This window comes from Bufo bufo, chromosome 10, assembly GCF_905171765.1.
Source record: "Bufo bufo chromosome 10, aBufBuf1.1, whole genome shotgun sequence".
Classification (NCBI taxonomy): Eukaryota; Metazoa; Chordata; class Amphibia; order Anura; family Bufonidae; genus Bufo; species Bufo bufo.
The window spans coordinates 116,591,488-116,614,112 of NC_053398.1; the positions used below are offsets into that span (position 1 = coordinate 116,591,488).

The following is a 22,625-nucleotide window of genomic DNA, read 5'->3' on the forward strand; positions in this document are numbered from 1 at the left end:
CCATTTATGTGAATGGGGTTATTTCGACAGTAGGGTCTGCAAACCCCATTCAGAAGAATGAGACTGATTTTCAGTTGCAGAAATTTTCTGTAGCAAAGCCTTCCGCCTGTGAAGGCGTCATAAGCAGATGGACAGCAGACAGACAGTGAGCGCAGACAGGGTCATACTGTATTCTGTTACTGAGGAGCAACCCCATAAAGATGAACCGAGGCTTCACATAATCATAGAAATCAACAGAAGGTGTGGGATGAAAGAATTAGAAACTGACCTTGTCATGGTGTATGGGGACCACAAATCGTTTGCAGGATGGTACTGAGGTTAATGCAGCATCCTCACTGAGTTCCTTCCGTAAATTGGCCATATAAAACATTTCATACAAACTATTGTCCTTGTATGCGATAATATCAAACACCACATGGCCGTCTTCTTCATAAGCATTGACGTGATGGTAAAACACCAAAGCATCGCTGTAAAACTTTTCTCCAACAGGCTTTTTGGTCCTTTTATCGATGATGTGAAACCAGGTCTAAAGAGCGTAGAACAAGAGGATAGGCCATCAATAGTCTACTGCCGGAAAACGCCTTTAATAAAATCTTATAGCTCAGGGATCAGCGACCTCCAGCTGTTCTGAAACTACCACTCCCAGAATCCTCCCTACAACAGCCAAGTACGTGTGCATGCTGGGAGTTGTAGTTTCACAGCAGCTGAAGCGCCGAAGGTTGCTGATCACTGCTCTAGCACCTAATGAACGTACCTTTTCATCATTATAGAAGGTGATGCATGAAGCCCAGTTGACTCCTCGGAAGTACGCAGTCGCCAGCTTTACAATCTCCAGCTTTAAAGGCTGTTCTATTAGGATGACATAATTTTCTGTCATTCCAAAGCTGTGATAGTAACTGGGGCTCAAAAGGCGATGCGCAGGAATGGAGCAGAGAACCTCAGCACTCTTCAAGGGCGACTTCTTCTTATCTTTATCTGGGAAAAGATAATCTTATATTATCCATATGATGATGGTAGACGGAGTCATTATACTAAGGGCTCATGCACACGACAGTATTTTGCGTTCAGTATACTGGCCGTTTTTGGGGTTCAGTATGCGGTACATATACTGGACCATTCATTTCAATGGTTCAGCAAAAAAAAAACGGAAGTCTCTCCGTGTGCATTCCGTTTCAGTATTTCCGTACCGTGAAAAGATAGAACATGTCCTATTCTTGTCCGCAAATCACGGTGCTTGGCTCCATTCAAGTCAATGGGTCCGCAAAAAAAACGGAACACATACGGAAATGCATCCCTATGTCTTTCGTATCCGTTCCGTTTTTGCTGAACCATCTATTGAAAATGTTATGCCCAGACCAATTTTCTCTATGTAATTACTGTATACTGTATATGGCATATGGAAAAACGGAAACACAACGGATCCGTAAAAAACGGACCGCAAAACACTGAAAAAGCCATACGGTCGTGTGCATGAGCCCTAAGGGTTCTGTATTATGGGGGCCATATGGGTTTCATGTGCCACCATAGGTATATATACTCACCTTCATTTGTGTTGGAACAACCACTTTAGGACAGGGTTTACAAAGAAAATGAACTTGCCACATTGTCTCTGAAAATACAGGACAATTCCAGCAAATTTGGGACTGTTGGCAACCCTGCATAGGGTCCCTTGGGACAGAACTGTATTATGGAGAAGATGTAAAGTCTTCATATGACATCTGAGACATACACATACACCGTTCATTTCCAGGGTTTACGACCACTGCTGCAGATACAAGGTGGTCGGGATGGGAGCTGCTGCGCATTCATGCTTTGTGCGCTCCCACGGTCCCAGCCACCGAGAGAGGCCGGCGTTTTTTTCTATAGTGTGCAAGTACGACCACCTACGGACTGTAGGGTGGTCATAATCCCTGGAAACGAGCAGTGGATAATGCGACTGAAAAATGAATCAAGGCAGCAAAGGAGGCAATATGGAGAATCACAATACGTAAGTAAGTGTCTTTTATTAACTTTCTCTACATGATAAATGCCATTTGCTGAAGGGAAACGCCCCTTTAATGCACTGCCAAGATCGGAGTTAACTCAGACCCTGGTAGTTTAACCCCTTAGATGCCGTGGTCAATGCTGATACTATCATCTAAGTGGTTAGAATCGCCCTACCCCAGCAATGCGATCATGGGGTTCCAAAGGGTTGCTCTGGCAGCCAGGAGCCTAATTATGGCCCCCAGGTCTATCATTTACAGATGCCTATTAAGTCCTGTCAGTGATGAAAACTATTACTTGTCCCAATTACAGCGACACAATTTTTATTTTTTTTTCAAGAAAAAGTTTTCGTGCAAAAGTAGAAAAATATTTTAAAAAGTCTATACATTTGGCGTTATCATAATTGTACTGACCCACAGAATATGTTATGTCACTTATACCATGGTGAACGCCAAAAAAACAAAAAAAAACAATAATAGAATTGCTGTGTTTTTTTTTACAATATCACCCCAAAATATTTTTAAAAGTTATACAATACATTAGATGTTCTATAAAATGATGCCAATACAAAATATAACCCTTCCTGCCAAAAGAAGCCCTCATATGGCTATGTTGATGGAACCCACCCCCCAAAAGTTATTTAAAGGCTATGTACACCTTTGGGGGCAATTTCTTTTTTATTATTGCATTATACTTATTTTGAGCTAAACATTTTTTCAATTGGTCTTTATTAACAATATGGAATCCTTTTTTCTTTACAGAACTAAGATGCTCTACTACTGTAGCTGCCTGTGAATTTTTTGTCCTTTCCGTCATCTGAGGAGCAGACGACTCCTTATCTCTGCTCTTTCACGTTATGAACACTCATTATAGCTCAGCTCTTATTTTACTGAAAAGAATGTGGCTTAAATAAGTGTTTATGACCTCTCAGTAGTTTAGAAATAAGGTTTATTAGATAACTGGTGTTCTGCCAGATCGCTATACCTTGCGAAAAGTCTATACCGGAAGTGACGCGGACGCACGCACACATCCACCGGCTTAACAAAGAATTACTGCAGCGCCGCGATAGAAGTATTTCGTACACCGCAAAATGGGACAAAAACATTGTGGGAATAGATCTTAGGCCAGAACATGTCATGATTTTCAAATTAGTGACACAGAGAAGTGCAGTATATTTCTATGGGTACTTCTGGCCATGAAAATAAAGTAAAGCATCCTGAGAAAGTTCATGTGTGTGGTGGCTTCTCATCCAATGCAGTGGGCTTACTCACAATTTTGCCTTTGGTGATGAGCAAGGCTTTTTCCAGCATGATGGACAACCATGTCACAAGAGAACTAAGTGGCTTGGTGAACAGAACAATGAAATTTAGGGTCCATGAGCAGGAAACTCCCTAGGTCTCAATCCCATTGAGAACCTGTGGTCAATCTTCAAAAACCAGATGGACAAACAAACATAAACCTCTGACAAAAAGATCCAAAAACACTGTGAAAACCAGAATTTGTGTCAGTCTCAAAATTTTTGGCCACATCATTTATACGGCCATGTGCATGAAGCCTTAGAGCGATAGAAGTCAAGACCTGTGATATTTAGTTTTCTGTCTTACCTGGTACTTTGGATGGAACTTTAAAAATAATGTACTTTGTTTTCCCTTTGTCACCAATAGACGTTCCCATGTTTAAAGTGTTCCCTTCATTGTCATAGTGGGGGTGAGAAGTTGCTAAATTGACTGTCACGTGTTTCAAATAATCCACCTGGAAAAAAAATACCATGATGAATGAATGGTAAAAAGGCTGATTTCAGATGGACATTATGTAGACAAATATTGACCTTCTTAATGCGGTCCTGGACCTTCTGTAATTTTATTGGTGTTCTCCCCAGAATCCTAAACCTGGTTTAGATCCGTGGGAGGTCCAGACATTGAGACCATAATATGGAAGCTAAACACCCCTTAATTATAATTATCAAAGGGACAGATAGAAAGAAAAATAGTCAACACAGTGTAAATAAATACACATATACACAGTTGAGTCACATTATCATGACCACCAGCTAATGCAGCACGCCAGACCTGCAGGGTATAGCGACAGTGAGGTCACGGTATGGGCAATCGAGGGTTACTCACTTTTCTGAGGAGAACCCTGGGCAGGCATGCGGCAGTGATGGAGAGGTAGACACTAGTTCCTCTGGGGCACACTCTGTAGTTAGGGACCAGGCCTGATGTTGTGTGAGGTGCCCTGGGTGTTGGAGGTGTTTTGAGTGCCTTAGGTAAGGTCCCTTTAAGATTCGTGACGCCAGTGCCTGTAACGGTGGCACACCGATTTATAGGAGTAGTAAATGAGTACACAGTTGGTAAACCAAACGTTGCTTTACTTGGTGGAAAAATAGTCCAACTTTGTACAGGCAGTTACAGTTGATAATGATGATGCAGTCCCTTGAACAATACTCCACAAGCAGGTTTTCTTTCCATAATGGCAGGTATTAATCATGCAAGATACTTGGAGGGCAAACAGTTAATGCTTTGCAGTGCAATGCTGCTCTATCCCCTTCAGCTATTCTAGCTGGCTGGATCCCAAGGCCCGGATGCCTAATTGCTGGCTTTAATCCATGGTATATAAATCCTTCCTCCAGTATTGGCACTTGCTCTCTACTTTATAGAACCTCTGCCCATCAGGGTACTTATCTGAACTTGTATTATCCTTGCTTGGTAGGGAAGCTGCAGGTTTCTCCCAGGAGGTCCTGTCCTACTACTGGGGTAATCTTCTGAGCTAACTGAGGCTCACTTTATCTACAGGCAGGCTAGAGTTCCTCACTAGCCTTCTGGTTGTGGCTAGCAGCCAGGGCTATCAAGCTGCATGTCAGGAGGAGGCCCTCAGCATTTCTCTGGCTGGTGCCTTCTCACTTCTGTCTCCACAGACTCCTGACTATGAACCAACTCCTCCCTGTCTGGGCCTGAACATTTATACTAGGGGCTCCCTATCTCCCTTTAGTGTCTAGGATTCCTAACTACACCCTAATAGGCCTGCAATGCATAACACAGGGGAAACATTGCATGTAAAAACACATAGAAAATACATTAAAGTGCACAGCTAAATATAACATTACTGTCCCTTGTGAGCAGGAGTAACACGTCACCCAATTGACCCTTGTGTAGTGCCCACGCCTACCTAGTGGGACACTACACTAATATCCACAGTAACTGCCATGTGCAGCACAGACAGCAGCTAGACTGGCTGGGAGTGACTCAATAAGGTCTTGGCGGGTTGTCACAGGTATCTGGAGCCATGCTGACTGCAGTTCATCGCACAGCTGCTGGAGGGTGTGTGGGGGAGGATCCATAGAGCGAACATGATGACCGATGTGGTCCCACAGATGGTCAGTTGGGTTCAAGTCTGGGGTATTAGGAGGTCAGGGTAGTACTTGGAAGTCCTGGTCATGTTTTCCAACCAATGTTGGATATTTTGTAGCCAGGTGACATGTTGCATTGTCTTGCTGTAAGATCCCACCCGCCTTAGGGAAGAGAATCGTCATGTATAGGGTTGAGAGTAGGCCCAGAGAACATTCCCAGACCACCACCAGCTTGTGTTCTTCCAGCAAAGGTTGCAGGGCGTTTGTTCTCTGCTGTTTCTCGTCTGACACACCAACTTCCATCCCATCAATAAAGCAGAAAACATGACTTATTGGAGAAGGCAACCCTCTACCAATCTGCAGAGGTCCAATTCCGATACTGCCGCAAAAATTGAAGTCTTTTCTGCCGATGCAACTCTGTTAGCAGTGGTGCAGTGATTTTCCATCTGCTTTGGAGACCCCCTATTGCAACAGGGTTCTCTGAACTGTTGTTTTAGACACACGTCTGGTAGCCCCTGGTTCATTTTGGTGGGGAACTGCTCCACTGTAGTGTGTCAGTGCTCCTTTGCACACCTTCATAGCCGATGTTCACCTCTCACCGCAGTTTCCACCTTGCTTATTCACAATGGTGCCATTAGTCCACCCATGATACACTTTCACCACAGCAGTACACAAACTGCGCAGGTTCAGAAATACCTCCACCCTTGGCTCGAAAGCCAATAATCATCCCTTTTTGCAACCCTTTCCCCCATGACGGCAGCAAGGGAAATGTAAAGACAGCCTATCACACCCTTATATACCCACCAATCCAGCTCACCACACGTGAGTTCCTTCATGAGCTACATGTTGCCAACATCGAAAGTAGGAGGTGGTCAGAATAATGGGACTTGACTGTGTATGGATAGATACAAAGCGACATTACACAAATATTGAAAGACATACAGTCTTGCATGTACAGTACCCATACCTCCTATACATGCACCCTTACACTAGCCACTCTGGTTTCCCTACACCAGAACTTACAGTTCAGTTCTGATCTAGATTGCAAATGCAAATTACCGTATATGTTTTTTACATTTTTTAGTAATTATTTTACACGTGTCTGTAACAGTCCTACCTTTTCCAGTGTGTCCAGTGACTGAGGATCAATCTTTCTGATAAAGTTGGTTTCAGAGGAAGCATAATAATCATCTCCAAACCTTATGATGTTGATTAGGCAATTATCAGTGAACTCAGGTACGACATGTGACAAGTAAGTGAAGGCCCTGAATGAGACACATTACAGATAAAAGCTTTAGACAACCCTGGCTTACGCAACCATTTATAAAGCCAAGTATAACTATTGAATACCATTAGTCACATGCTAAAGAGGTTTTATGGTGAGCTGGATCAGGCCTCTTGCACACGACCGTATGTATTTTGCGGTCCGCAAAAAATACGTATGACATCCGTGTGCATTCCGTATTTTGCGGAACGGAACAGCTGGCCCCTAATAGAACAGTCCTATCCTTGTCCGTAATACAAACAATAATAGGACGTTTCTATTTTTTTTGCGGGAAACGGAAACGGAATGCACACGGAGTACCTTCCATTTAGTTGCGGACCCAAAAAAACGGAACGGAAAAGGAATGAAAAAAACGTTCGTATGCAAGAGCATCTTCACCACGAACAAAACAATTTAGTGTGCAGGTTCTTGAACTTTCTCACAGCTGCAGTCCCAAAAACAGGAGCTGGCCCGCACTCCCATAAAATTCAAATAAAACGCATAGGTATGGGTCCGCGCTAATTGTTTTCCCCTACAGGAATGTTCACAAGCAGTCACTCTCCTGGAGCCGTCTCGCCTTACTTCTGGCTTTCAGCTTCCTCGATCCCTGAACCGACCGGCAACAGAAACCTTTTCTTCCTTCAAAAGGACATAAATATAGTACAGACCCGCAAAGAAACAGGTTCATCGTGCTTTTATTGTACTTACAAGACCATTTCTTGCCGCATCACATATACAAAGTTTTTGTGTATCTCTGCCCGACCCGGTTTTCGCTACCAGCTTCGTCTGGGGCGCCCTGATTTCACATTCCTTGGGGCGGTCGGGCAGAGATACACAAAAACGTATATGTATATGTGATGTGGCAAGAAATGGTCTTGTAAGTACAATAAAAGCACGGTGAACCTGTTTCTTTGCGGGTCTGTACTATATTTATGTCCTTTTAAAAGAAGAAAAGGTTTCTGTTGCCGGTCGGTTCAGGGAACGAGGAAGCCGAAAGCCAGGAGTAATAATAGGACATGTTCTATTTTTTTTGCAGATTAGACATACGGAAACGCAATGCACACTTTTTTTTGCGGACCCATTGAAATGAAGGGTTCCGCATACAGTCCGAAAATAAAAAACGGAACGGAGAAAGAAAGAAAATACGTTTGTGTGCATGAGCCCTAAAGGAAATGTGTCACCAGAAAATGACTTACTGTTAAATCCTATTTTTTTGTATTGTTGGTGGTTTGTTGAATTTTTTTTCCATGTCACTATCTATAACAGGCATGCTCAACCTGCGGCCCCCCAGCTGTTGCAAAACTACAACTCCCAGCATGCCCGAACAGCCTACAGCTATCAACCTACAGCAGGGCATTGTGGGAGTTGTAGTTTTACAACAGCTGGAGGGCCGCAGGTTGAGCATGCCTGATCTATAATGTAAATAAATATATATATATATAATCTTGCAGTTTTCACACTGGCCGCTAGGTCAGGATTTATTTTTCTTAAAGGTAACTTGGCGCTCAGGAGAAGACATGAAGTACAGAGGAGGTGGGGATGTGGCTAATGAGGAGTGGGACTTGTATGCAGTCGGTTACATTACCACAGTCCGTCCTCTCTGTACTTCATGTCTTCTCATTACCTCCATTCCTACAGAGGTTCAGCTGAAGATCTTATCAGCTGTATTCAGGATCATATTCCCTGACAAGCAGAGCAGAGAGGAGGATGAAGCAGCTCTTTAGCTCAGTGCTCTGAAGTAACTTGTCCTCCTGTGTGATTAGGACAAATTTTGTGAGTACTGATAGGACGGTGGCCATTTTATTTCTCCTGATGATTGCTCCCCAGCCAAACGAGCCATTATAACTACTGAAAGGTATTTGGGAATGTATTTATTTTAAAGTAATATTTAAGTATCTTCAGTAATTTTATTTTATTAATTCCCCTTTAAGGACTGGCCATCAATATAATACTCACGAAGAGCCCCATTTTAAAGAACATGCAAAAATGCATGCTGGCCTGAATCCACACAATGACTTGGCCACTCTTTGAAGAACATTGCCTACAGTTATAAATTGTTAATAATGTAGTGTTAGGCCTACTGTACAGTGGCCATATCTGCAGGCCCATACCACTCTTCAGTGAGGAACAGAAAATATGGCATGCTGCAAAACAATTGCTTCTAGGGCATAATATGATACCTTACTGATTCATAGGGACTCCCTATCTGCCTTGTGGTGTCTATGCAGACGGCAATGCTGGATAGAAAGCAGTAGTATCTATGAGTAGCTATTCCAGGTTGACGAAGGACTTTACCATTACGGTGGTCATACAAAAGACGATACATCAATACTAAAAACTAAAGAGTAGCACAGACAAAACCAATCCCAAAATATAACCATCTATATGCCTACTAAAGACAACATCAGACGGGATCTTACTTGGCGAAGATATTTTTGCAGGGGTCTGGGTAAGCCATTGTGCCAAATTCTGACACCACTATCCGGTTCGCTTCCATGTTGCAGTTATAGGTGTCGCTGCGAAGGAATTTACTTCTGTAGTGCACTTCGCCTGTCAATCAACAGATCATAGCTTGTGAAAAATAGATTTTATGATGATAAGAGCTGTGTGCTGCGCATTATGTGTAAGTCATTCGATTGTCTCTCTGTTTTTGGTGCGCCTCTGGGCACAAATGACTGAACTGTGCCCATGAAACTCTATGTACAAGTGACGATATCCAACTCATGGACTTCTGTTCCTTCATTCCTAACATGAAAGTCAATTTGCTCTCTTCCAAAAGGAAAAAAAACTGTCCCTTTAAAGCCACCTATAAGTAGCTTTAGAGACAGTCTCCTTCCTTCTGGAGGAGAGCTACTTTACACTCCCTTTCCCAGGGAGCATTGCCTCTAAGGCCCCTTTCACACGGGCGAGTATTCCGTGCGAGTGCAATGCGTGAGTTGAACGCATTGCACCCGCACTGAATCAGGACCCATTCACTTCAATGGGGATGTGCAGATGAGCGGTGATTTTCACGCATCACTTGTGCGTTGCCTGAAAATCGCAGCATGTTCTATATTCTGCATTTTTCACGCAACGCAGGCCCCATAAAAAATAAATGGATGCAAGCAAGTGCGGATGCGGTGCGATTTTCACGGATGGTTGCTACGAGATGATGTTAGTAAATTGATAAAAGTCAATTTACTGTATTATTTTCCCTTATAACATGGTTATAAAGGAAAATAATAGCATTCTTAATACAAAATGCTTACTAAAATGTGGCTTGAGGGGTTAAAAAATGAAAAATTGAACTCCCCTTATCCTCTTGTTTGCGCAGCCGGACTCATCTTCTTTCTTCTTCTTTCAGGACCTGCAAAAGGACCTTTGATGATGTAATCAATTACATCATCAAAGGTCCTTTTGCAGGTCCTGAAAGAAGAAGAAAGAAGATGAGTCCGGCTGCGCAAACAAGAGGATAAGGTGAGTTATTTTTTTTTATTTTTTAACCCCTCAAGCCACATTTAAGTAAGCATTCTGTATTAAGAATGCTATTATTTTCCTTTATAACCATGGTTTAAGGGAAAATAATAAAATTAATAAAACACCTAACCCGAACTTCAGTGAAGAAGTCCGGGGTTCGGGTCTGGGTACCACATTCAGTTTTTTCTCATGCGCGTGCAAAACGCATTGCACTCGCGTAGAAAAAACTGAACATCGGAAGGGCAATCGCAGACAAAACTGACTGCAATTGCATGCCTACTCGTGCCGCGACGCATCCGGAGCAAATCCGGAACGCCCGTGTGAAAATGGCCTAAGAGTCCCTACACTGACCGACAGTCTCTTCAAGGAGAAACTGTGCTCCCTGGGAGCTTCAGAAAATTAACCCAATTATGACATTCGATTTGCCAGAAGCTCACTCCATACGTGGTGGGTACCGGCTGTTTAATACGCCTGACACCCACCCGCAAGGAAACTCTTCATATCTAGGTCGCATTCATCACACAACAGTGATGCCGCCGCGGGTCCGCCAAACACAGGCACTGGCCGTGTGAACGCCACACTGCCTTCAATGGATCCACGATCCGCAAGATGCGGCAAAAGAGGGATCATGTCATATCCTTTATGACACAAAGACAAGGACCGATGAGCCCACGGAAGCACATGGAAGCCCTTCTGTGTGCTTCTGGATCCGTGCCTTCGTGCACCCAAAGATAGGACATATCCCATCTTTCACAGCATCTTGCTGATCTCAGACCCATTGAAGGCCTGGCCGGTGCCTGTGTTTTGTGGACCTGCAAACAAGGGCACGGCGGCAGCGCGGTCGTGTGGCTGTAGCCTAAGGCCTCATGCACACGGACGTTTTTTTTTGCGGTCCGCAAAAACGGTTTCCGTTGTTCCGTGATCCGTGTCCGTTTTTTCATCCGTGGGTCTTCCTTGATTTTTGGAGGATCCACGGACATGAAAAGTGAAAAAAAAAAACGAAGTCAAGTTTGCATTGAAAATGATAGAAAAAACGGACACGGATCACGGACACGGATCACGGACGCGGATGACTATCTTGTGTGCATCCGTGATTTTTCATGGACCCATTGACTTGAATGGGTCCGTGAACCGTTGTCCGTGAAAAAAATAGGACAGGTCCTATTTTTTTCACGGACTGGAAAAACGGATCACGGACACGGAAGCCAAATGGTGCATTTTCCGATTTTTCCACGGACCCATTGAAAGTCAATGGGTCCGCGAAAAAAAACGGAAAACGGAACAACGCCCGCGGATGCACACAACGGTCATGTGCATGAGGCCTAAGCGTGATGTTTTACAGGCTTATCTGGTCAATCAGGCATTTTCTTTGTTCATGGTCCTCTGGATCGACGTCAAATACCTCTCTTTTTTTAATAAAAAAGGGAAGAAACATAATCACAAGGTGACTTTTCCAGTCCTTAGCACTTTTGATCACCACAAGGGATTAATCTTTCCCCTCGTTCCCATGCTGCATTGTGGCCTGGTCACACTGGACTAAAATATTGGGTGACGAGGACCCTTGTATAGCCACAGCATTAGACAACATGTGTTGCTTCATCGTCTTCAGATCTTGCATGTTGGACAGTGTCACTGATATACTGCAAAGGAGATAATGCATGTACTGGGTGGATTAGAGCCTTCAGGACGGCATACTTACCATTTTTAAAAGTGAAGCTGTGCAATAGGGAGAGGCCATCAAACCAGTGGTTATATGACATTTCCCCGACAGAGTGTATTCCAGGACCATTCCGAATCAGAGTTCCCTGCAGCCACTTTGGTATGGATCCTGAGTAATAGAAGGAAGCAGTCCGTATTATGCGTGAGCACAACCTTTCACACTCGAGAAATGCGCTTGTTTTGCCTCTGCTATTGAATTGCATCACTGAGCAGGGGAAAATCGTAGATTAAAATCACCCAGTAGTAATCCCTGAGTCAATGGATGGAGCTGTGTAGCTCCAGCATCGACACCTGGAGCTACTGCAGAACAGCTGAGTAGCGGTGCTGCAGGGGGTCGGACCCCCGCCAATCAGATATTGATGGAATGTTGTCCGTCAATGGGGGCATATCACTAGAATATGCCCCCAACACTGGGATCCGCACCTATATCGGGACCAGAGCCCCGCAAGGTAGTGGCTGGAGGACTCCGGTCCGGCCACCACCAAGTGCGCTCCTCATAGAAGTGAATGGGAGTGCACCGCGCATGACCGGCCACTGCTCCCATTCACTTCTATGGGCCTAACAGAAATAGCCAAGCATGCGAAGTGCACTCTCCACCACTTTCGGGGCTCCTTTCTCAATATAGGGACCCGCTGCCGCTACCAGGCAGCCTTCAGCATAAACATGTCCAATGGATCGAAATTTATATTTGTGCCATTCATACACATTAAGGCCTCTTTCACACGACAGTATGGCTTTTTCAGTGTTTTGCGGTCCGTTTTAAACGGATCCGTTGTTCCGTTTTTTGTTTCCGTTGTGTTTCCGTTTCCGTTCCGTTTTTCCGTATGGCAAATACAGTATACAGTAATTTCATAGAAAAAATTGGGCTGGGCATAACATTTTCAATAGATGGTTCCGCAAAAAACGGAACGGATACGGAAGACATACGGATGCATTTCCGTATGCATTCCGTTTTTTTGCGGACCCATAGACTTTAATGGAGCCACGGAACGTGATTTGCGGCCAAATATAGGACATGTTCTATCTTTCAACGGAACGGAAAAACGGAAATACGGAAACGGAATGCATACGGAGTACATTCCGTTTTTTTTGCGGAACCATTGAAATGAATGGTTCCGTATACGGAACGCAAAAAACGGCCCGCAAAACGGAAAAAAAAAACGGTCGTGTGAAAGAGGCCTAAAGGGTTTGTTTCACTTCAGCAATTAGCATTTATCATGTAGAGAAAGTTAATACAAGGCACTTAAAAACAGCTTCAGACTGAAGTCCCTTGGGCCCACCTGAGTAAATTATTCTGAGGGCCCACGCTCTGTGTGTTAAGGGCCCTGTTTTATTAGGGGTCCATTATTGTCAGAGCTTGGGCTCGCCGGAGGATCCTCTGTTGGGCCAGTCTGACCCTGCTTACTAATGTATTGTGATTGTCCATATTGCTTCCTTTGCTGGCTGGATTCATGTTTTCCATCACATTATACACTGCTAATTCTCATGGTTACGACCACTCTGCAGTTCAGCGGTGGTCATGCTTGCACACTATAAGAAAAGGTGCCAGCCTCTCTGGTGGCTGGGACAGTGAGCATAGGCTGGCCCTTTTCTCTATGTTGTATGAGCTTGGTCATAACCACTGGAAATGAGCAGTGTATAATGGGATGGAAAAATGAATCAAGCCAGCAAAGGAGGAAATATGGACAATCCCAATACATTAGTAAGTGCCTTGTAATAACTTTCTCTACATGATAAATGCCATTTGAAGAAGTGAGACGACCCCTTTAATGATTATGATGTATTCTAAGAAGGGTGCAACACCAATGAGGCCAGGTGAGGCTCAGGTAGCACCAGGTAGGGGCAAGGGGGGGCAGCGGAAGGGCCATGGGCAATGAGCGCTTTCATTGTGGCAAAGGGGTTAGGTTAAGAAATTCGCATTGAGGGGGGGGGGGCAGAAAGGCTAGGTGCACCCCTGATTCTAAACCCCCTATATAATGAGCATCCGCTAGTGGAAAGGCAAACTTGAGCTCACCAGGACATCTGTTTCTCCGTTTGTTTGGTGGGGTCTTTACTAATAAAATACCGCACCAGCCAGATATCCACATGTTAAGCAATGGGAAGTCACCTTATAACTATACCTGTCTTTTTACAACCGCAAACAATTCTCAGCACATGTATGTTTCCTAAAAAAATCCAGAGGTGGGACCCGCACCTATAAAACAATGGGGGCATATCCTAACAATATGCCCCCATTGTCTGAGATGGGAATACCCCTTTGATAATCTTTGCTCTACAATAAGTCAATATATAGAATTATTTCTTATAACTAAGGCTACTTTCACACTTGCGGCAGGACGGATCTGACACCATGTCGGATCCGTCCTTCCGCTATTTCGCCGTGCCGCCGCTCCATCCCCATTGACTATAATAGGGACGGGGGCGAAAGCCGCCGGACTAAAGTCCTGCATGTTCGACTTTTTAGTCCGGCGGCTTTCGCCGTGCTGCGCCGGAGCTCCGCCCCGTCCCCATTATAGTCAATGGGGACGGAGCGGTGGTCAGCCTGTCGGATCCGTCCTGCCGCAAGTGTGAAAGTACCCTTACACAGGAGACAACCAGTAAAAGCGTCTACGGCTACTTTCACACTCGCTTCCATTACAATAATACAACTGCATGCATCCATCATGAACGGATCCGGTTGTATTATGTCTTCTATAGCAATGACGGATCCGTCTTGAACACCATTGAAAGTCAATGGGGGACGGATCAGTTTTCTATTGTGCCAGATTGTGTCAGAGAAAAACGGACCCGTCCCCATTGACTTACATTGTGTCCTAGAACGAATCCGTTTGGCTCAGTTTCATCAGGCGGACACCAAAACGCTGCAGGCTTCAAGAGCAGAATGGAGACTGATTGGAGGCAAACTGATGGATTCTGAGCGGATCCTTTTCCATTCAGAATGCATTTGGGCAAAACTGATCCATTTTGGACCGCTTGTGAGAGCCCTGAACGGATCTCACAAACGGAAAGCCAAAACGCCAGTGTGAAAGTAGCCTAAGAATGTCACCTGGGGGCCATAAATGGGTGTCCACCTTCAGCAATCCCTTTTTGTTAAGTGCTCATTTGGAGCGATTATCATCTGAATTCTTATATAGTTCATGTGAACGTTCATTAGAGATAATCTGCCGGTGTAAAGGTGCCGCCGATTACCCGCTGAATGAGCGAAACGCTTAGATTGCTGGTGCAGTCACCTAAATAATGGTTTCTGGGCAGCAGATTGTGCCGTCTAAACAGAACTCTGCTGCCGGCAAAGAATGATTCTGTATGAGGACGAGCGATGGCATCAGCTCCCCATACTGTGGAGGAGAACGCTTCCTTCCCAACAATTGTCTGCTCCATTGAACAGTGTACGGTCCTTTAGTCACTGCCACATCCCCTCATCTAATCAGAAATCTACCAGTCGTTAGCAATGTAAGTGCTGGAGGGGAGAATAAGCAACAATCGCATTAACGAGCAAACAGAAAAGAATGTTTAGCAATTACTGTTTTGCGTAATTGAACGTCTTTTGAACGACTCGCTAAATCATTGCTTGACGCTCTTTAAAGGGAACCTGTCACCGGGATTTTGTGTATAGAGCAGAGGACATGGGTCGCTAGATGGCGTCTAGCACATCCGCAATACCCAGTCCCCATAGCTCTGTGTGCTTTTATTGTGTAAAAAAAACCTATTTGATACATATGCAAATTAACCTGAGATGAGTCCAGAGTGAGATGAGTCCTGTCTTGGAGATGAGTCAGGTACAGGACTCATCTCAAGGTAATTTGCATATGTATAAAATTATCTTTTTTTTTTACACAATAAAAGCACACAGAGCTATGGGGACTGGGTATTGCGGATGTGCTAGCGGCCATCTAGCAACCCATGTCCTCAGCTCTATACACAAAATCCCGGTGACAGGTTCCCTTTAATGAAAAAATATCTGCCCATCTAATAGGACCCTTCTAGTAAGAAGTTCTCAGGTTGACCTTCTACTTAAACCTCTGGCGATCGGCTGTAATCCAAGTGTCCAACTTCACTGCAGCGCCGCCTTAGCACAAATGAGACATTGCAGTTCCCATTGAAGAACCATGTGTGCAGTGTAGTACCTTGCTGGGTGTTCAGCAATGACCGAGGGGCTCATGCACACGACCATTGTTGTTTTGTGGTCTGAAAATTGCGTAGCGGTTGGCCCATAATAGAACAGTCCTATCCTTGTCCATAATGAGGACAATAATATAATTTTTTTGCGGAACGGACATGTGGACATACGGACACGGAATGCACATGGAGTCTGTCACAAGGGTGTCAAAAACCACGCCTGACTCAGTTATACCCGGGGTCAGGAAGTCGCAGCGGTTGGCTGCACGCTCTATGTAAGATAGGGCTGTTTCCTTATTGTAGCTTTCTGGGTTTGCCTTGCAAACCCTTTTGGCTCACTCAGGGATCCGTAGCTCCTTCTCCTCAGCTGTTCCTTGTCCAGCACTCCCAGACCTCCTTATATTCCTCTCTCACACTTCTCTGGTTGCCAGATATAGAGCTTCCTGCCTGGACATCTATTCTGACCGTCTGGAGCTGTGTTGCTGCGTTCTCTGGTAGTTGGTCCAGAACGCTACCCTCCGGATCCCTGTTGGACCTTTGTGGTCTATTGTGGTCGCCACCTGGGTGTATGTGTTTGTCTGTTTTGTCTGTCCTCTCCCTGGTGTTTCCCTCTTAGTGTCAGTGGTGCGGACTAGCGATCCCACCGTTCACTATCTAGGGCTCATTTTAGGGAAAGCCAGGGTTTAGGCACGTGATCGCCGCACGGGTGAGGAACCCGTCTAGGGACGTCAGGGCAGTCAGGTGCCAGCCGCAAGGTGAGTTAGGGGTCACCACCTTTCCCTCTCCCTTGGGCAGGGCTTTCCCTTTTTCCTCCCTGTGCGTGACGCCGGTCATTACAAACTCATTTCCGTTTTTCTTTTGCGGCCCCATTAAGGTGAATGGTTACACATACACACAAACCCAAAAAAATGCACACGAACGCAAAAAATACGTTCGTGTGCATTAGCCCCAAGGCTTCATGCACACAAACGTATTTTTGATCCGATCTGCATTTTTTGTCGAATTAGATACAGACCCATTCATTTCAATGGGGCCGCAAAAGATGAGGGCAGGACACCGTGTGCTGTCTGCATCCGTATGTCCGTTCTGTGGCCTCTCTGTATCGAGGGGCTGGCGACGCACGCTTCCTTCGCAGCACCGCCGGCACCCTGCGCAAGGAGAGGGACAGGGACGTAGCCTGCGTCCTCGTCTCCATGACAGCAGGCGAGCTGCAGGAGAGCCGAGCGCCGATAATGATGATCGGTGCTCGGCTGAGTTGGTCTGCTGTGCGTCACGTGACGCCGGCCACGTCATGTGATTCACCAGCCAGGACTATTTAAACAGGCAGCCTGCTGTCCTCCTCTGTATTGGTTTGTTTTGTACCTTGACCTCGCTTCTGCTGTTTCCTCTGAATTGAGGTGACCTCCTGGCATTCGGACCTCGGCTTGTGTTTGTTGTGATTTGATTATTCCTTTGTACTGACGTGACCTCCTTGTTTTGACCTTGCTTACTCTTTTATATGTATCTTTCGTCCTGTATTTTGACCGCTGCTTATATTTGCATTGTTTGTGTATTTACCCCTCCGTGCCTGGCTGTCACTTTGTTTTATTATTTTCTCCAGTTTCATTGTTCCCTTTAGGCCTCATGCACACGACCGTTGTTGTGTTCCGTTCTGCAAAATGGGGTTCCGTTGTTCCGTGATCCGTTTCTGTTTTTGTTTCCGTGTGTCTTCCTTTATTTTTGGAGGACCACCAGACATGAAGGAAAGTAAAAAAAAGTCTAAGTCAAGTTTGCCATGCAAATGATAGGAAAAAAACGGACGCGGATGACAATCTTGTGTGCCTCCGCGTTTTTTCACAATCCCATTGACTTGAATGGGTCCGCAAACTATTTTCCGTGAAAAAAATAGGACAGGTTATATTTTTTCGACGGACTGGAACCACGGATCACGGACGCGGATGACAAACGGTGCATTAGCTGAGTTTTCAACGGACCCATTGAAAGTCAATAGGTCCGCAGAAAATCACGAAGAACGGAACAACGGACACGGAATAAAACAACGGTCGTGTGCATGAGGCCTTAAGGCCCAGCACGTACTCAGTTTAGGGAACGTCGTCCAGTTGTACACCGTCACCTAGGGCAGACCGTGCAAGTAGGCAGGGACAGAGGTGTGGGTTGAGCTCAGGGCTGTGCACGCTCTCCCCTTCTGTGAAAATTGTTCTGTTCTTGTCTGTTTTCTGGACAAGAATAGGCATATGTAACAGACTGCGGGACCTGCAGAAGGGGGAAAATGTGGGATGCACGCAGCTGGTATTAGTGTTTTGCAGATCTGTTATTTGCGGACCGGAAAAACGGATATGGTCATGTGCATAAGGCCTAAATAGAGGAGGGTCCTGAATGGGGACACCAACCCCCCCCCCCCTCCCCCCATCTTAACTCAGAATACACTAAATAGTTTTTTTTTTGCAAACAATGCTGCATCTTTTGTGACCACTGTCCATGGGCCTCCTGGAATAGCTCTTTAATTAGAAAACTGTTCAGTGACCTGAAACTAATGTGTAGGAGCTGACAATTAGATGCTGCGGTTGTGTTATTTACTAAAGGGCACATGCATCCATTAATCCAAAGGTGATCATCAGAGGTGACTGCATCCTGTGGTCCAAAAAAAACACGCAATCCACTGTGTCTAAATAATAGCTGCCCTTATCACAGGATGCAGAAACTACCCGGCGCTGCTCCTCACTCCTCCTCCAGGCCTACGACGGTCCGCTGGGCTACCTTGCTGTAAACATCCATTTTGACATGGCTGCAGTCAGTCACTGGCCACAGAAGTGACCTACTCCTTTTGTGTCATGACTAATGGTCACATAACGCAAGGGATCTGGTCACCGCCGCCAGTGATTGGCTGTGGTGATGTCAAACCGGATGTTTTCGGCGAAGGAGCATCGAAAGCTGGGAGAAGAAGGAGTGAGGAGCCAGCGCCAGGAAGCAGGTAAATAATCTTCCCTTTACAGATCCAGCCAAGTGGGAGAGATGGGGCAGGAATTTACCAAAAACCCCACCCCCATTCTTGCACAACCCCTTTAAGGAATGATAATAGGAACACTCGTTCCTGATAATTGGCAGTGACCGAACAAACGCTCTTTTGTCGGCTGATTGGCATCGTTCATCAGGATGAAAGACGTCCGATTATCGGCAGCACATCTCCTGGTGTAATCAATAGAATGGAATGAGGGAGGATGACTGTGTAGTGATCCCTCCTCTCACCTTCACCTTTTGTATAGGTCCCTGCCAACAAGTATCATCCATTGGCACTCGTCCCGTCCGAGTATCGGCCAGTGTAATAGGGCCCTTAATTCTGCTAACGTTTTACCTTCACTTCTTAAGTCAATAGGTATTTATCCTATACACGACCTTTAGAGACTTAAGGTGGCCATACATTTTAGCTGTTTGACTGACAGCTATTTCTCCTGACTTGGCCGAGTATGTTCATTGGGGAGAGGGGATACGCTGCTGCCAGACATTTCCGGCATATCTCCGTTGGGAACACAGAGGTCCCTCAAGATACAATATTAATTGGTTCCAGGACGACCATTGTATGTTGAAACCATTGTAAGTTGAGTAATCGGTTCCAAAGCCCCGAAATGTCATCCAAGATAAGAGAAAATTAAGATTTAAGAAAAATAAGCAGATAACTAAGACAGATACAACTAGTCCTTACATATGACAGTCAGGAATAGCTGCTAACTAGCAACTTATACAGCTACTTTACCAGAGAAGTGACCTTGATTGGTTGGATCTGAGTCTGAGACATTGTATGCTGAATCTAGTTTCAACTTACAATGGGTCAGAAAAGACCATCGTATGTTGGAAATATGGTATCCTGGGGCCATTGTATCCTGAGAGATCACGGTATAGGAACATTCATGGTGAAATCAAACATATTTGATCCTACATCCCCTCAACATATGCTGTCCGGTGGAGAGTCGAGGCACTCCCATACACATTACATAGATGGCTGGTGCTATGGTCTAGATACCTGTAAGGCCTTCTATTGCCCCCGCTTCTTCACAGAACTCATAAGCATACATACTTATCTATATCTTTTGTAGGAAACCTATATGGACATTGGATGTCGCCCCATGGTGGTCTTAAAGGTACAGAAAGTGGTCTGCTATAACATAATACATTTGATATTGATGTAAATCTTGCAGAGCAATGAATGTGGAGATCTCTGGATCCATGTGAGGTCCAGGGCTGGTTCTAGCTTTGTTAGAAAGAGACTGTCATGTACTATATGTTGTCTGGTTCTAATTTTTTTTTACATTAGTCATGGGACAACCCCTTTGAGGGCATCAAGGAGCATTGATTTTGGCACCTTCTGCACCTGTGTATTTATGGACCCGCAGTGTACAGTGCCATTGGCGGAGCAGATTTACAGGTTTCTGGAAAGCACACGTTAGCATACACAGCCCATTCATACAGCTACCTGCCCGAGATTTGAGCTCAGGGCCCAAATTCCAGTGACCTATTGTCACCGCCGAAGGTCTGTTAGACGTTCTTCACTACCTCTTGCATGACGTTCTTTGTTTTGGTTTCACTTTGTCATCTCCTTTCCTTCTCCCAGCTGTCACATATTTGCACTGATTGTCTCCCTTTATATTCCCTCCCATACTACCTCACTTTGCGGTTTATACTTCTTCCTGGATGAGTTGTTCACTGCTGGAGGCTGCTTCTCCTGATTCCTCAGATAAGTCTGTTTCCTTTATTTGTGTCTCCTTGCTGGCTTGATTGTAGGTGACCCTGACTCCGTCCGTATTAAGTGCAGGGAGCCGGTGGTCGTGTCCCCTCACTATTATAGGGTTTTCAGGTGTCACATAGTATAAGGTACGTGGGCATGCCATCGTCTACCATAAAGACCTTTGCATGGGCATAGCAGTCAGGGAGAGCTCTAGGGGTTTTATAGGGCTCACCCATATGCTCCTTAGTTTGGGATCAAGCCAGTCGCTTGTTTATTTATAAGTTCCAGCTTTCTGCAACACCATCCGTGACACCTATTTATTATTAAAGCACCATTTATTCCACAGCACTGTACATATGATAAGCGGTGCACATACATAATACAGACAATTGCACTAAGCTACAGACTGGTACAGAAGGAGAGAGGGCCCTGCCCGTGAGGCTTATATGTGACAGATTGGTGAAATTAACCTGCATTATAAGGAGAGTCTATTTCAACCCATAAGGAGTTAACTAAGCTATGACTAGGCCCCTTATTCTTGCATGCAATCAGGTCTCCTTCAGGGCGGAGTGCCCCCTTACCTTGCACCTCTGCTTTGATTGGCTCAGGACATTCCTGACGGTTTTTGGAGAAGATGACACCCACTACTGATTCCACCTTGTCCTCTTTTTGCTCCATGGCTGGTCCTGTCTGAGGAGGGCTCAGCTCTTCCAGCAGCTTATTTATAGAGATGTCTTGGGCAAAGTGCAGGCGGCTGATAGTGTGTTTACATCTGTACAATAGCAGAACACCCCCCTCCTCGCCCTCCTCTCCCTCCTCCCCTGGGACACAATGAAGGAGCTTATCTCTGTCCAAGAGAAAGAGATAGGAAAAGGGCCAGTGCACCCCGGATTAACCTCTGCATTGCCAGGGCTGTATACTTGCTGCAGACAGATCTTAAAGTGTTCCTACTGTCTGTGTATTTAATGTTCTCATTGTGCAGATGGCCTTTTTCCTTAAGCTTGTTTATTTTTACTTTTTTTGTGGTCGCCTCCCCAGATGTAAACATTGTCTATGCTGTTCGCGGCACCTTCAAATGGCCTGCTTCATCCACCTGTCCATTCCGCAGTGCTCGCTCCCGTCCTACATTGTACTGCGCAGGCGCCGGAGGAAGCGCATTGTTCGTATTCTTTTGCTTCTGTTCATGTTCTCTTTTGAATATGGCGCTGCCTCTGAGCGTCCGTGCGTGACTCACCTTTACCTGTATAAAATACTTTATTTACAATACGCATGTGTCAGATGAGTAAGGCCGGACGAGCCGAAACGCGTCCTGACACTGTGCTATATGGAATGAAATTAAGCACTAACCTGTTTGGATTACAGAGTAGCTGCTGGGATTTCTTTAATACTGAATTGCCCTTTCCCACTGCAGCGCTGCTACTGGATCGAGTGCTAACAGGGGCCGATTGGCCATAGAATTTACAGGGAGATTTCCCAGGGGGCCGCCCAAGCCCCCATCTCTGCCGCTGGCCGGGAACATAACGAGCTCTCAGTGGTAATTAACGCAAAACGGACAAGAATAGGACATGTCTCATAATTATTGCGGGATCACGGAACAGAGCAACGGATGCGGACAGCACACAGAGTGCTGTCCGCATCTTTTGCGGACCCATTCAAATTAATGGTTCCGTATACGGAATCAAAATACGGTCCGTATACGGAACGCAAAAAACGTTTGTGTGAACGAACCCGAAGAATCAAGTACTCATGTACCCAGACAGTGACTGCACATGTCCTCCTGAATTCAACTATGGCCCGCATCTCCCCTCCTAAACCCCTGCTCCATAACTTAATCTGACACAACTGGAGGAGGAGGACAGAAAATGGCAGCTATTGACCACCAACACAGAGGGAAAGCTTTCAGGGCAATATATTGTGCTGCACTGTGGTCCATAGTATTTGTGCTATGGTATTGCTGACCCTCTTACTTATGTTGCCCTGCCTCCTGTCAATTTAGACAATCCTACAACGCGGGGCCCAGC

General features: G+C 45.3%; 1 protein-coding gene across 2 annotated transcripts in view; it reads right to left on the bottom strand.

Moving 5' to 3' along the window:
• BCO1 (beta-carotene oxygenase 1) overlaps window positions 1-22,625 on the bottom strand; it is a 37,284-nt gene that overhangs the window by 12,688 nt on the left and 1,971 nt on the right. Inside the window, exons 1-7 of one of the 2 annotated variants that reach the window (XM_040409713.1) lie at window positions 21,186-21,349; window positions 11,749-11,877; window positions 9,014-9,143; window positions 6,447-6,594; window positions 3,588-3,735; window positions 755-975; window positions 269-526 (exon numbers count right to left, since the gene is read on the bottom strand). In XM_040409713.1, the coding sequence (XP_040265647.1) occupies window positions 269-526; window positions 755-975; window positions 3,588-3,735; window positions 6,447-6,594; window positions 9,014-9,143; window positions 11,749-11,877; window positions 21,186-21,282 (1,131 nt within the window). In that variant the 5' untranslated portion in view covers window positions 21,283-21,349. Of the gene's footprint in view, window positions 1-268; window positions 527-754; window positions 976-3,587; window positions 3,736-6,446; window positions 6,595-9,013; window positions 9,144-11,748; window positions 11,878-21,185; window positions 21,350-22,625 lie in introns of those variants that run through there. The other variant, XM_040409714.1, reaches the window with a different exon arrangement.